This window comes from Nicotiana attenuata, unplaced genomic scaffold (genome assembly GCF_001879085.1).
Source record: "Nicotiana attenuata strain UT unplaced genomic scaffold, NIATTr2, whole genome shotgun sequence".
Taxonomy (NCBI): Eukaryota; Viridiplantae; Streptophyta; class Magnoliopsida; order Solanales; family Solanaceae; genus Nicotiana; species Nicotiana attenuata.
The window spans coordinates 156,552-173,014 of NW_017670828.1; the positions used below are offsets into that span (position 1 = coordinate 156,552).

At 35.5% G+C, this 16,463-nt stretch overlaps 1 protein-coding gene and 1 long non-coding RNA gene across 2 annotated transcripts; both read right to left on the reverse strand.

Moving 5' to 3' along the window:
* Window positions 1-2,070: 2,070 nt before the first annotated feature.
* Window positions 2,071-6,108, reverse strand: LOC109243723. Its single transcript, XR_002070599.1, has 3 exons — window positions 5,797-6,108; window positions 5,576-5,648; window positions 2,071-2,384 (listed from the first exon to the last, which is right to left on the reverse strand). It is a non-coding gene; the product is annotated as an uncharacterized LOC109243723 (long non-coding RNA).
* Window positions 6,109-10,790: 4,682 nt separating this feature from the next.
* Window positions 10,791-13,396, reverse strand: LOC109243724 (galactoside 2-alpha-L-fucosyltransferase-like). Its single transcript, XM_019410703.1, has 2 exons — window positions 13,035-13,396; window positions 10,791-12,473 (listed from the first exon to the last, which is right to left on the reverse strand). Exons 1-2 carry the CDS (start codon window positions 13,186-13,188, stop codon window positions 10,984-10,986), a joined length of 1,644 nt encoding a protein of 547 aa, XP_019266248.1. The 5' UTR covers window positions 13,189-13,396; the 3' UTR covers window positions 10,791-10,983.
* Between the last annotated feature and the right edge of the window lie 3,067 nt (window positions 13,397-16,463).

Here is a 16,463-nt window from a genome sequence, read left to right on the forward strand (position 1 = left end):
TTTCAATCAAATTGCAAAGTATCTTTGTATGGTCTAATGCAATCAGGACGAATGTGGTATAATTGTCTTAGTGAGTATTTATTAAAGGAAGGTTATATAAATGATGCCATTTATCCATGTGTTTTTATAAAGAAAACAACATCGGAATTTGTTGTACTTGCCGTATATGTTGATGGCATAAACCTTATTGGAACTCCTATAGAACTCCAAAAGGCAATTGATTATTTAAAGAAGGAATTCGAGGTGAAAGATCTCGGAAAGACAACATTATGTCTTGGTTTGCAAATTGAGCATTTGGCAAACGGAATTTTTGTCCATCAATCTGCCTACATAGAAAAGGTATTGAAACGGTTTTACATGGATGGAGCACATCCATTAAGTACTCCGATGGTTGTTCGATCACTTGATGTGAATAAGGATCCATTCCGACCTCAAGAAAAGAATGAAGAGCTACTTGGTCCTGAAGTACTATATTTTATTGCAATTGGTGCACTAATGTATCTTGCTAATACTACAAGGCCTCACATAACTTTTTCAGTTAATGTCTTAGCAAGATATAGCTCTGCTCCCACAAGGAGACATTGGAATGGAATCAAACACATATTGCGGTATCTAAAAGGGACTACCCATATGGGCTTATTTTATGGCAATAATTGCAGTCCCCATCTTGTTGGTTATGTCGATGCTGGGTATTTATCTGACCCACACAAGGCTCGATTTCAAACAGGTTATGTGTTTACCTGTGGAGGCACTGCCATATCTTGGCGATCGACTAAGCAATCAATTGTGGCTACTTCATCTAATCATGCTGAGATAATTGCTATTCATGAAGCAAGTCGAGAGTGTGTGTGGTTGAGATCTATAATACATCTTGTTCGAGACAAACGTGGTTTGAAATGTGACAAACTACCCATGATTTTGTATGAAGACAATGCAGCATGCATAGCCCAATTGAAGGGAGGATTCATAAAAGGAGACAGGACAAAGCACGTTTCACCAAAATTATTTTTTACTCATGATCTTCAAAAGAATGGTGATATCAATGTGCAACAAATTCGTTCAAGTGATAATATAGCTAATTTGTTCACCAATTCTCTACCGACGTCAACCTTCAAGAAGCTAGTGTACAAGATCGGGATGCGAATACTCGAGGATGTGAATTGATGCTCTCATCAGGGGGAGTTAATGCACGTTGCACTCTTTTTCCCTTACAAGGTTTTGTCCCGCTGGGTTTTCCTTGTAAGGTTTTTATTGAGGCAACCAAAAGGCGTATTTCTAAACATGTGTACTCTTTTTCCTTCTCTAGAATTTTTTTTCCCATTGGATTTTATTTTAGTTAAGGTTTTAACGAGGCACATTATCTGGTAAATAAACATTCAAGGGGAAATGTTATAAATAGAATTTTATTTATGGTGAATGTCTATATTTTAGAGAGATCTTAGGGTTTATTACTTGGTGGCTAAGTCAGCCTCTCCGTATAAATAGAGGGTTCTATTCCATTGTAATTCATCCCAAAGCAATAAGAATTCTCTCCCTACTTTTCTCTGCAATACTCCTCTTCTTCTTCTTTTATTATTTCATAATATTATTAGCCTTATTCCTTCACATCTTATTTTTCTCTGACCTGTAAAGTATCCCATTCAAAAACAGGTGGGTGGGGGCTAGAGCTACTCGATTTTATATCCCAACCCATTTGTAAATAAAACAGGGAAGCATGTCTGTATTTGAACTCAAAGCATTAAATGACCGGCTATAACAATCTGTTCAATTCAAGTTTCTCTTGAAGATGACAAAAATATGAATCAACCTGTTTTCTTTCATCTATTACCGTATTACGTTCCGGGATAAAGGAGGTCACTCACCCAAATCCCAAATACATCTGCCGATTTCAAAGTAAGCATCTAAAACTACAAGGCATAATAGGGTAAATGGTGAACAAAGCGTAGGGCATATCAGAGAGAGCTACTGAAGTTAATGGACATCTCATTTTAAAATACACTAGGAGGTTGAACCTCAGGTAGAGTATATGCCTGGGTATGAATCTGCTCAAATTCATATTACTCTTGAAGATTAAAAGAAATGAAGCAACATGCTTTCTTCAAATTGATAAGCTAATCTGAAAGTATTCCTCACAACAGCGAAAATTTCAAACTTAAACTATCACTGCTTGATCATTCGAACTATTACATTAAATGCCATCTATCATTAAAGAATCAGAAAATAACAGCAATACATGTTTCAACCAAGCCAACTATATCCATGGAAGAGCAAACAATTTCAACAAGCTTACAAGTTAAATGCCAAAAGAGGCATACATACATATCTCTCTTACTTAAGGTCAAGAACAAAGCTTAGCCCAGCTGATGACCTTTCACCACATTTGCCTGAGACAAAGAAACTACGATCAGATGAGTAGGAACTCGCTTACAATTACTGAAAAAGATTAGAAATATTGTTCACAACTAATTATGGTACACAAAACCATAAATATGGACTTTCAACAGAGTTGCCCATTAGTATTCCCAATGAATCAAACATCAGACAGGAAAAAGAAAAAGAGTATCTTAACGGTGATCGTAAGAAAGAGATACATCAAAATGTGAAATACGGTCAGACCTCTCTATAACAGCATCCCTATATAACACTTCACTATAAAAGCCAAGCTTTTCCGGAACCAATTTTCATGTTATGTTATTATATATGTTCTATATAACAACACTTTGCTATAACATCCAAAAATATACAACGAGGCTGGTATAGAGAGGTTTGACTGTATAGGTATTTCTCAACTCATTTGAGCTATCAACAAAAGCAATCGCTTGCAACAGACTCACAGTAATGAACACAAGTGGCTTTAATTCAGGTAAACCTAGAGAAATATCAGAAACAGATCATATGAAATGGTATCAGTATGACTTCCAAATACTTCTTTATGGACTGACAATTCAAAGCAAATTAAGACTCAGCTCAATAACAGGGGTTGCAGCAGCCCAGACAGAACAAATCTGAAAACTTACGTTGTTCTTCAAACCAGTTGTCACTGCCTGTAACTTTGCAAGCTACGGAAGAAGCTAATCAATCAGAATTGAGACAGATTTTCGAGCCTGCAAGCAGCAAGCAACAGCGGCTTTTCAGCCGTTGTGCGCTAGCTTGTAGTTTAGGGGTATAGTAGGGGGGCCCCTTTCTCAAACTTTTCTATAATATAAGGTAAGCTTTTTGGAACCCTAGTTTTGGAGTTTTCCTCAACCAACCTATATTGTATTAATAAAAAGGGGCTTCCCTTTTTTCTGTTCACTAGACTACCAAAGATGCAGTTGCTTCAGTTATTTTTCTTCTTCAACCCCGTTTCCAGGCTCACCTGTTAGCTTTAAATCCCCAATTTCCTACTCATTTCTTTCTAATGACTTAGTTCAAACAATCAAAAGGTATTTACTTTGCGATCGGAGTTCCAAAAACAACCCTCACCCCCCGGGGAATCTAAGTTGCTCCGAGTTTAAGTCCCGCAACGTGTTGATACAACACTAGTATGGATGTGGGTATGGGATCCGAACCGGATCTTGTCAAACAATTTTGGGTATTTTGACCATAACTAACGGAAAAATTCAAGACGAGATACAATTTGATTCCCGAAACCAGAACCAAAACTAATGTATATCAAGAAAATAACATACTTTATCTAGGAAATCAATCCAAAAGAAATCCACACTTTACAATCTATACGTAAGTATTCCACACAAAAATTCATAATTTAGAGATATTTTATATTTTTATTTTTGTGAATTTTTAGCCGGATCCCCGCGCACCTGTATCCGTACTAGGATCCCTATTCACGAATCTTAGAATTTACATCTCGAAGAATCCGACCTCTAGATCGGCACACATGTCGGACAACCGCAACCGTGTCCGAGCAACTTAGCACGGAATATGTTTAAGGAAGTTAGTACCGTTATGACAGGTTATACAAAAAATAACATGTATCTATTAACACAAGGTACTAGAGAATAACTTGTATCAAACTTAAATCTTAACAATTAAATCAAGTGAAAAGAGAAATCGCAGCACTTGGTGTAGCTTATACAGGACAATGGTGGCAAACTGAGAAATGGCATAAATTTGAAGAAAATAAGAAACAGGTTGCCAAAATGGAGTGTTCTTGGCCTGAAACTGGTGGATTTAGATGTCATTATTTTATTACTCTAACTTAAACATTTTTTCCAGTCAAATTAAATTTGACTAATTCATATATATTCCAGTTATATTAACCTTCCAAGGTTGTCATTTTCCCTTTTCTGCTGCCAGATATGGTAAGCTATCACGAGTCAGAACTTCTGTGAGAACTATTTTTCATCTGATCAATGCCAAAATAGTTGTTACACTAAAACTTGGCATTACAATGTCTGATTCACAGTTATGGGATCAAAACAGGAAAACCACATTTTTGCAATAATGTTAAAGAGTACCACATTTGTGTTGATACTTGGTCTCCTTATATGGTCTTGGTCAATCCTCACCCCGACTTATGCTAAGAGGTGTCAATTGACGCCCTTTCACCGGAAAATTACAATGTTTAACTAGGTCAAAAAATTATTATTATGGTACTATATTATATGTTGACTCCCCTTATTTTCTTCGTGTCTTTACTTTTTTGTATTTTGACACCCCTTAGTAAAATTTCTAGCTCTGCACTACTCATAAGCTAGCTTTTAGGGTTAAGTTACGCCCAAGGGTATACCAACTAATTCTCATAAGCTCACAACTAATTCTCCGAAGGTACCAAATAACAAGCCGATGACTTGATGGGTATACCATGTTAAGAAAATATGGCTTGTTAGATTGACTGATGACATGGTTTTTTTGTCCAGGTCTCCAGTTAATCTCGATATGAAACAAATTCGTCAAGTACCCTTTCTTATCCTAGGACACCATCAAAATCCGCCTATAATTAATAGTTGAAAGTTTGAAACTCATATTCATACAATTAGCCAAATTCTTCCACTAAATTCATTGAAATGCAACTGTATTGAATATGCTAGGGCGCATCTAAATATCACTATGCAAGTTCAGTGCACCATGGCATAACTGAAGATCATTACGCAAGTTCATTATAATCTAGTTTTGCTAACTGCAAACCGTGGCAATCAGTCTGCTCTAATGATGTTAGTGTATTTACATAATACATACTAAACCCATTGCTGCTCCTTTCAACATCCTATTTCCATCTACACATTTTTAGATCGAAACAAGAAGGTCCTAGACGTTGGTGGGTGAAGTTACCTCGTACAATGAGAGGTAGCAGGTACCCGCAGTGACGAAGCTAGAAAATTCAATAAGGGTGTCCAAATTGCTAGTGGGCTATGCAGGGGTGTTCAAAGTCTATTTTTTAATCAATAATAAGTAGTGTAATATTTTACTTTATACATAGTATAATTTTTGCTCCACCATTATTTAAGAGAATAAACATTAGAACCTTTGATATTTAATCATTTCTTAAAATAGCTGAAAAACTAAACGAACTGCAAAAAATTAGGATAAAACTTTACTTTTTTCAGATTGTAACATAGGATGAAACACATACCTGTTGAAAAGCTCGGAAGCATAACGAAACCCGTTGTAACACATAAACCACAACAACACAAGCACCAAAATATCTAACCGCGTTAAGAACTCCAGATCCAACCAAAATCTGATCTCTCCATATATAATCATTTGACAATCAGCAAAATAAATTGGAATTCATAAAGATTAAAGCAACATCAGATCTATTACGCAAGTGACTAAAAAAATTAAAAAGGATACTGAAGAGGCAACGTTCCCACCAGTCGAGCATGTACAGACCAAAAGTGACATTGTAGAGATAGATTTTGCGTTGAATCCAATTCATTTTCTCCCTTAGAATCCTTTAACAGAAACCCGAATAGTGAAAGTGGAAATTTGATTGTAATATGAATTTGCGCTTTGATTGTGCTGCCTTTTAAACAACGCTTAGCCTCCGAATTAGAATTTTCCTCTTCTTGCAGTCTGCTCGTCAACTTCTATTTGTCATTTTCTTGTGATCAAATTGCATATCAACTTTGGAAAAAAGGAAATTACATATGATCCCTTTGGAAAAGAAAATTAAACATGACCTCTCAATCTTCTATTTATAACGGATCGTTGTGATTTACTAGGAAAAAATGACAAAAACGGTCCCTTAAGTGTGGGGTAGGTTTAAATTAGTCCCCTAAATATCTTCTAAGCAATTTTGGTCCTTTAATTATGATTGCTCCGCCAAATATTTAATAAACTTTTTCTATTAACTTTAACGGGAGTTGTTAAAAATAAAAGTTCACCAGAAACATCTCAAACTAAAACTTTAGCACCAAAAATTACATCAGACACTGAAAATAAAGCAAAAACAACCGAAATTGCACTTTAAAAAGTTCCACCATATACCAAAAATAAATAAAACAAAAATACCAAAATTTGAAATAACTAACCTTCAAATTTGAGTTTACATTCGATCTTTTTTGTCACAATTCTCTTTAACTCTAATAGATAGAATTAATTAAACATTCGAAGGAGACCCAAAGAATTAACTATTGAAAAATTTAAAGAGCCAAAACATCTTAAAAGATATTTAAGAGACTATTTTGAACCTATCTCCAAACCTAAGGAATAATTTTTGTCATTTCTCGATTTACTGAAGTCTAGATGTGCAAAAACTATACCCCTATTATACAGTCTAGTGATGTAAAAACAAATATTTACACAAAAATCATCTAAGTAATATTAGTGGAGCATGTTCATCAGATCTAGCGGGCCTCGCGGCCGAGCTTGGTCTAGAAGGAACACTTTGTGAAGTTTTCGCCATTTCTTAAAGCTTTACGAAGAGATGAAAAGAAAATACGACCAACGCAGAATTTGAGAAAGATAGGAAATGTTGAACCTGGAAGGGTCGTTTATACTTTTTCCATGAGGCGGTGGCACGAATCGCGAAGCCACAAACACGAAGCGACAGATAATTAAGAGAAGCATTAAATGCCTGCAGCAGGCGTGGTCAGAGCACTCGATGGCTTTTTCACCTGGCGTATGGCCATACGTCACGGGCATCACGTCACCGGTCATATCGTTTATTATCATTACTCTCTAATAAACGAGGGGACTATCTGTATTGGGTGATACCCTTTTTTGCTTGAGCCCGACCGGGTTGGATCCGGTCCGGAGCAAGTCGGGGCCATCGAACCCGACCTGGATGCAAGGTAGAACGACGGCCACGTCTACAACCGAGGTCGAGTCATTTCGAGACCGTTACAGAGCTCGAAAGGAGTCTCCAAACACACAAGGTCGGAAGCCGGACTCGTAACGGATAACCAAGCGTCGCCGGATATCTCGCCCAAACGTGATTTTCTCAACCACTTCAGGCCATTAAGGCGTAATTACAGGGATCCACGATGTAATCAATTTACCTACCTTATTTTTACCCTTAATCAGAATGTATAAAAGGGGATCTCTCTAAATTCTGGTAGATCATCAAGCACAATTGTTCTAAGCAATATTATATTCTGCGATTATTTACTTTAACAGCAATTGTTGAGTCTTTATCTTTATTTTCCTCAACCTAAAAACCTTTTGTATCTTTTAGTTCACGGATCCTTAAAACCCCATATAAATTCAATTGTTATCCGGATTCGAGGGTAAACATGCCTCTGATAATAATATTAATAATAATAATAATAATAATAATAATAATAATAATAATAATAATAATAATAATAATAATAATAATGTAAAAATCTGTACACTATGAGTGTATATCACTATTGCTGATAAGCTTGCAAAGTTGAAAAATATTTTAAAGCCATAACAAATGGAGGACATTCTAGAGCTTCACATGCTAGAAACCACCGAAGTGGGACCTCTCCATGTTGCTTTGTTTCGTTTTAGTGGATCCTTAGCTTTCCAATCCCACGTCTTCATAGCTAGTACTTTGACATTCTATTCTTCCTTGGACTACATCATTTCTTACGTCCTCCTCAGCCAAGGATCAATTTCCTTAAAGCCACCGTTTGTGTTCAAATCAAACCAGAAAATCACATTAAATCGAAACGTCAAATCCCACCAATAAAAAAATTCGTTAGGCTTGGTTGGTTTGGTATTGAATAAAAAAATGAAAACCGAATCACATAAATTAGCATATAACTATATAATTTTTAAATATACTTTTAAAACTTTATATAGGATTTTCTTTAAGAAATATTTGTAACCCTCACATGGGATGTAATAATTAGTAAAACTATAAAATGATGATAATCGGCTAAAAGTATGCATAGTTGTATGTACATTGCCTCACATTTTACTTGAATCTCCTTTATTTTCACGTGTGTTGCGATTAGTTGAGCTTAATTCTAGTGTTCATATGTGTAGGAATCGATCGGGAGCAAAATGAAACGAACATGCACGAGTTGAAGCATAAAAAGAAGAAAACTGGAGAAACTGAAAATCCAGCGACCAGGCCAGCTCTAGGCGCTAGAAGCAGATGAAGCAAAAGTAGAGGAAGGGTCCAACGCCCAGACTAGTGTGACGTGCTATCCAGGACCCTCTGTCCGAGAACTCTCCTATTTCGCCTGGGAAAGAATTCTTTCGGTCTTACATACGCCTGACTTGTATAAAAAGATTCCTAAACCTAATTTTGAGGGAACACAACACTTTGGAGGCAAAACACACATCGGGAGTAAGTTCATTAGAGCAAGGATTGGGGAGTTCTACTGTTCATTTTTTCTTACTACTTTAATCATTCAAATACTTGTGAAATTATTATGATGATTATACGTGGCTAAGTCCCTTTGTTCTGGGGTGTGGTTAGCCATGAATATTTTGACGTTTGATTGTTATTTTTGCCTCTTATACGAATTGCTATTATATGGTTATTTCTTTAACTGTGTTAATTGCTTTATTGTCTGGCCGATAGTTAAGTTCTATTAACTATCTAGATTAAGCTTGAAATAGCCATTTTTAGATTAGAAAAGAGTTAAAGAAAGCATGATCTTATATCTAAATAGGGAGCGAATTTGTGGTTAGGCTAGAATTATACCTAGCCACCATGCTTAATTGAATATTGTAATCTTAATGCGCTTTTGGTAGACTAATTTCATAGAAATACAGGCATTAACATATATTGGGCAGACGAGTAATAATTTGAAAGAATACTACGTGTACATATGATCCGGTCTATTAGCAACCATAAGTGATTCAAATTAGAGGAGAATTAACTCCGAACTCAATTGGATTGGCTTACCACAATCTTAGAATATTCATCTCTACTGAAGTAACTCTAAATAATAATTCTTTATTGTCCCATTTTAATTTATCGTTTTGCATTCGCATCCATAGTTTATTAACAAAACTCAACTTGTGATCCACTTGGTTAAATAATTTTAGTTGAATTAGTAGTTAGTTAATGATATATCTCTGTTGGTTCGACACTCTTTATCATCATTTTATTACTTGTTGATCGTGTATACTTGCGTGTGTAATTGTAAGCAACAAGTGCATTCATTTTTATTTACTTTAAATAATGTTTATCTAATATGTGTCATTACTTTCTTATCAAGTGTGTTAAATTGCTTCAATCTCTTTGTTCGTCCATATTCATATGTCAAGATCTATTAAACTCTCATATTTTTTCGAATTTCAAATGGTATTTTATCTAGAATTTTTAAAATTAAACAGCAGATGTCATTATTTAGGTTTTATATTATTTTTTGTGTCTAAATATCAAAATTCTATTAAGCTTGATAGCGTATTTCAACGATAAACTTTTGTTAGACTAAGAAAATAAGTATATGTGTTTTTTCTAAAAAAAATTACCCATAAAAATATTTTAATAGATCGTATGTTTCTTAATTTGTTCAATTTTTACTAAACATGTATTAACTTATCAAACTTTATTTACCGTTCTAACAAAGTAAGACTGAAATAATAGTCATATAATAAAAATAAAAAAATCAAAAAACTGATAAAACCAACAAAATCGAACCAACCCAAACTAATATAGTTGGGTTGGATTGATTTTGATTAACCCAACTTATGTACACTAAGCCACTATCTCATGTTTCTAACCAGTTAATGTCATATATGCAGTTTTTTCTTGAGCCTTAAAGAATGAAGAATCTTTTAGTCAAAAGTATTTTTACTATCTTTCTAGTGAGAATTCAAATTAGTAAGACTAGTGGACTTCGAATATAGGGTGCTTAAAAAAAAAAAAAAGAATTGCTCAAAGACAAAATATAGATCCTAAAAAAAATAAAAATCAATTTTCCTAGAGTACAGACTACTCGTCTAATTGTTATACTTATGTTATCTGTGTTTGTGCCACTTTCTAAAGGTGTTCCTTTTTGAAGTTATTGACTTCCATGCTCTTTCCTCTTTTTTCAAGAAACATATCTGTCTGATATATGATTAGGAACTAATTTGATGTTATTAATTGATTTTGGGAAAATTTATAAATAAACCAATTGTTTTTAGTTTGACTCCGACATGTTATTGTGTATTAAGGAGTGATCCCTCATAAGAGAGTGTCGTTTAGGGATGATTTTTCTCCAATATGGTTAAGGTCCAAACCCTTTGGGTGCGGTCCTTCCCGACCCTACATTAACGGGATGTTTTGTGTGAGGGGCTGCTCTTTCTACGATTAAGGTCCAAACCATTTGGTTTTTGTCTACCTTGGTCCATTTGCTTTGGCTCTAACTTAACTTGATCATAGTAAATAAGCAGTTGTTTTCTGTATTGGCGCAGAAGTAAGAGCTCAATTAGTGATGCTTTGGATCAGCTAATAAAGTTTCCACTTCTCAATGTAGGGTGAAAAAACAATTGCAAACCTGAAAAACCATGATTTGACCAAATCCTTGCCACCCTTCAGTTCACCAGAAAGCAAAATGTATCTTGAAGGAAAACCATTTTGACCATCATCCTTAGAGAAGGGAATAAAGCTAACAACCTACATTGTTATAGTTCACCATTTTGGTCAAATAGCTTTAAGCCCCATCCCACATCCTCGCAGTGCCTAACATGAGGAACAATTTTGCTCGTATCTGTTCCCGTTTTCTTTTTGCAATCATAGTTAGGTGGGGCGTGGAAACATGGCTCCAATGATGCAGCTCGAACACAAGGCGGATTATGGGCTGTCCTGTTCTCAGGCTTGTATAGGATCCAGGGCTTCATACCTCCAAGACCCTGAGCCACATATCCAAACGTGGACCGCGCACTTGTAACCAATTTGTCAGTTAAACTCAGTAGATACATTTCTGCCAACGCCTTTCTTTCGTGCATGAGATTCTCACTTTGCTGATATATCTCCTGACTCGGCTGGTAAACACCAACAATCTCTCCTGTCACGGTAGAATGCTCCCAATACATGTTCCTGAACTCTTCAGCGTATCCAGGGCTTAGAGAAGTCATCAGGACGGCTATGTTCTTCTTCTGCTTGTTCCCCGTCGGGTTGAGTACTATTGGCTCCTCCTGATTCATTTGTGGCAGTAGATTCTCCTTCATTGTACAATCTAATATCTGATCCAATACATACTTTAAAGGACCAACATCTGATTCAAGGACTCTAATTTGAATGCCTAATTTTTCATCAGCTTGGGCTAAATAAGCTTGATAGTATCTCATAACAAGCCCCCATACAGAATTTGTGGGATGTAACAGGTATCTACCTAGAAAATGAAAGATAGTTTCTTTTTCTGGAAAAAGATTACTTAATTCTTGCTCGAACGATGGTATCAAGAAAAGAAAAGGCACGAAATATTCATCTGACTTCATGACAAGCCAAGGGATTTTGCGGAGAAAACTTTGGTCCTGGTCACAGAAAAATAATTTATCTTGATCATCGTAGTCATGAGCTAAATGGAGGTAGATTAAGGGAGGTAATATTGAGGCAGTTGAGTAATTTCCTATGATGATATCATTCTTCACCATATAACCATAGGAATGAGGAGATTTCTGATCAAGGGAATTAAACTGATTGATTATAGGGAAATCTGGAGGAAGAAACCAGGAAATCTCTGGAAAAGGTTCACAGAAAAGACCAGGCATATTAACTCCAGGATCAACAAGTAGGACTCGGTTTGTAAGAAGAGCATATAGGAAAGCTGAAGCTAAGGTTAGTATCCTATTTCCTAAACCACTATAGGAAATCCAAACCAAGTAATTACAATCTGCAGAACCTGATATGTATTGACCAGACTTGATAAGCTCGACACTTTTGTTGTATAATTCTGTATGAGGTCCACATTGCTTGTGAAGCGCCTCATAGTTTCGTATCCTTGAGATGAGGTAGGACGATGGCTTGTGACGCAGTTCTTTGTAATATAAGGCTGACTCGTATCTACTCAGACAAGATTTTTCATCAATTCCAGCTGGAAGAAGGCCACCAAGTAGTTTATCTTTCTGCACCGTGACTGGCCGATGATTACCATATTGTTCAGATACTGTGACTGAAAAAACCAAAAAAAGAAATTAAACAATTAAGAAAAGTGATTACATACTTTATCAGTAAAACAAACAGATCACAAGCATTTATCTAACTGTTAGATCCACAATCAAACTAGAAGAGCAAGCTTGCAAGCAAAACACACACACGCACACATGCACATAGACACACACACACACACAGAAAATGTCTGCAGAAGGCACTCAAAGCCATTACGTTGTCTTCAAATAACTATCCCTTTTTACCCCGTCGTAACAATGCAGGGAAAATCAGAGAATGTACTTTGACTTTCTCAAATGGATTCAGTAGTGGAATAGCAAATGAATCAGTTCTCAACCAAACAACAATATTGCTGCATGTTTGCAACTATGAAGATGCAACTGCAACTAGTTATTATAAAAACCAAAAGCACATAAACAAAACAGGCTACATATATATGTACACTGACAGTCCATATGCATGTATGTTGTAGCTATTCTACTTATGGCAAGCTTGATTCACTCAAAAAAAGGGTAGAATTTACTATAAGTTAAACAAAAAGCTAAAGAATGGAAAAATGAAGTACCATTTGGAGCTTCAGCCAAAGTCTTCAGGCCATCAGAAGCAAAGTCCCTGAGTATAACAGAGGCCGTCAATAGAACTGTCAAAACCATTACACAAACAATGAGAACACCAATAAATTTGATGGGATTCAGATCCCATTTCGCTTCTGAACACATAGAATTACAGGGTTATTCTTCCAATCTAAAGCCACTAATCACTGAAGCTTTTACTCAACCTCTTCCTTGTTAATACTGTATTTGCACGGGGCAGCCACTTAAGTGACTACTAATTAGAATTTAACTACTATCTTTTACTAATATGTATAGCAAACACGGCCTCTTCATTTCTGCTGATCGTGTCGTTTGAATATGTGGTTTTAAAAAAAAAAAAATTTGAAGATATTTTGCTTCATTGTTAATCAAGATCCATAATCTATGGTGGTTTGGCAATTAATTGATTAAATCCCATTAATTGGTCTGACTTACTTCAAATAAAGGACTTTCCATTTGGTCAGCTTATATTTAATGCTCATGTCTCCCTGATTCATATATGATAAATTTTAAAAGCGAAGAAATGCTTGGTTTTTAAGTGCAGATATATGCTGGATGTAAAGTACTCTTTTTGATATATTTTATTTACATTTTGTAAATTTTCTCAAATGATATATTAATTCCCTTTCTGTGGGTTAACCCCAATACTAATTCAAAATTTAAAAGGAGGGGAAAAGGCTCCACATTAAGCCACGTGACAACCTCACAATAGGCCACTTAGCAATTTAAGACAAAGAATCATTCTACTGATTTTGTGATTTTTAGCTTTGATTAGTTAGATGACTAAAAGAGAGGAGCGATAAAAGCTTTTTGATTTGGGGGAATATAGAACAGGATAAAAGCTTTAACCATAAAAGAACTAGGGGTGAGCGTTCGGTACTTCAATTTGGTATGTAAGAACTTAGGTTTGATATTTCGGTATTTGGTTTATCAATTATATATATCAAATACATGACCAAAGTTAGTTTCAATACGGTTCGATATTTCTTGTTTGGTTCGGCACGATTCAGTATTTCTTATTCGATTTGAAGCTATACATACCAGAATGTGAACAGTAGGACAATATGGTCGTAGTTGATTGTGATGATTGAGATAATCGTGAAATGATGGTTTTATTACTCAAGTTTTATTTTAGTACTTTACTAAAATATAGTAATATCAATATATTCTAATAAGCTAAAAGAAAATAAAATTTCTCCATTTCCTTGTTCAATCCCAGTCACTTAACTTGCTTTCCTTTATAGAGAAAGGATGAGCTATTAACAATTAAGAGTTTTACTGCCAAATATCAAGCCTAGCGACCTTCACAGTTCAGTTAAATAAAGTTATACCATTTAAAACTCCAACCTGAAGCAATACATTAACGCCCACATAACTTTGGCGAAGCACATACAAAACAGAGGCTCAAACTCAAACAAACAAAGACTTATACATTTGTTAAAATAATATTACTTAAATATTAATGATCACGCCCAATTCTAGTCCTAAAAAGGATAAGCGGTCGTTGCAAATATAATCCGGTCTAAAAGTCCGGAGTCGAATCCCACAGAGAACTAAGGCTTAGCTACAGTTGTTCATTATCACCAAGAATACAAGCTTGAACAATTCCTAACTTATAGATATTAAGATTCTTGTGTTTAACTAACTAACTAACAAATTAAAATAATAAATTAACACTAAAGATACTACAGGTTGGAGAAAAGATTAAGGAGGTCTAGAGTTATGATTTCCCCAATAGTCGGAATCCTTCCCGCTATGTCTTCTATAATTTTGCTTAAGTACTCTCTACCGATCATGAGCGCTCTGCGTGTTGCAATTCTCTCCCGAGTAATTACGATAATTTACTAGACATACTCTCCCGAGTTACGCTAGCTGACTTTAATTACAGCTCACTTAGATCGCACCCAAGGTTTCGTTATCCCTAATCCCACCTTTAAACCCTTGGTTATTGATTCCTCACATACGTCGGGAGTGATGTTGTTCAACAACTACCTAAATATGCACTCTCTCCTGAGTAATACATACTAAATAGGCACAGCTAATTGAGATCTCTTCAACCAACCACAATATAAACGTAGTTGAACAAATAGAGAAAAGCTACGGCTCAATTATATAAAAACATAACAAGAATTTATCCTACAAAAGGTTCTATCAAAACTCTAGATAACAAATTAGCTATTCATAATAGTATGTAAAACTAGAATACTAAAATTCATAACCAACAATGAAAAATAGTAAGAGGAAGGAAAAACTCGTAGAAGAATTCCCCGCCTTGCTCCTATTGTGTCTCTGCCTCCTTAGGTCGAATCTGTGTCAAAAATTGGTCTCCCTCCCTCAAAATACCATTTTCCCATGTATATATACCAAGTAGGGTTCGGCCCAAACAATTATACCTTCTCCAATGTAAAAAAGGACACTTTTCCCGGGTTTGACTAGCGCGGCCGCGCTCGTGACCGCGCTAGTGGCCGCGCATATTGCCCAGTATTCTGCCTGACGAGCGCGGCCTGAGCACGGCCGCGCTATTGACGCGCACTTTTCACTCTGTTTCGTGTGGAATTTGTAAAAACGTAAAACTCAAAGTTGTAGTCCTTTGAGTTATCTTTCAAACTATATATTGTGGAGCCCAAATGGAGTTCTGAGAAAAAAGTTATATTCATTTTACTAAACAGTGTGCAATATGCCTACTCGAGTCTTCGTTTGTTCTTAACTATCAAAATTGACCTCTGACACGATCCCGACTTAATTCCTTGGGCTTTTACTCAGACTTCAAAGCTCCAAATCACTTGAATTTATTCCATAACATCTATATAGCTCGGAATCACTCCTACAAGGCATAAAACACACTGTTAGTGCAAAACACTAGCGATTAAAGCGCAAACTCAACTAAAGTGCAGTAAATTAGAGTGTAATAATCGACTAAAATACGTAATTATAGCCTATCATCATGTATTTTTTAATTACATAATTAAAAATACCGACTGACTTCGGTCGATTTTTTCGGTAGATTTTTTTTCCGGTCGGTTGTGAAATTTAATTGACCGACCGGATTGGTCGAAAATTGCGACTGACTTCGGTCATTATTTATCACCGACCAACCTTATTTTGACAGATTAAAATCAGTCGGAAATCGATCGCTTTTTTGAAGTTTTCCGATCGATTTCATTCCTGGAAGGTTTTCGCTATTTTCTAGTAGTGATAGTCCATACACTCTGAAACTCTAAAATCGACTCCATCCAATAATATGTTCAAAGATACATTAGGTAATCATATAATCACTAGCTTGTTTGGATTGTTATTACATATTGTTTTATAATGTATCGTATTGTATTGTAATATATTGTATTGTATTATCTTATTAATACAACGTTTGGATAGATTATATCGTTTGCCGACATTTTATG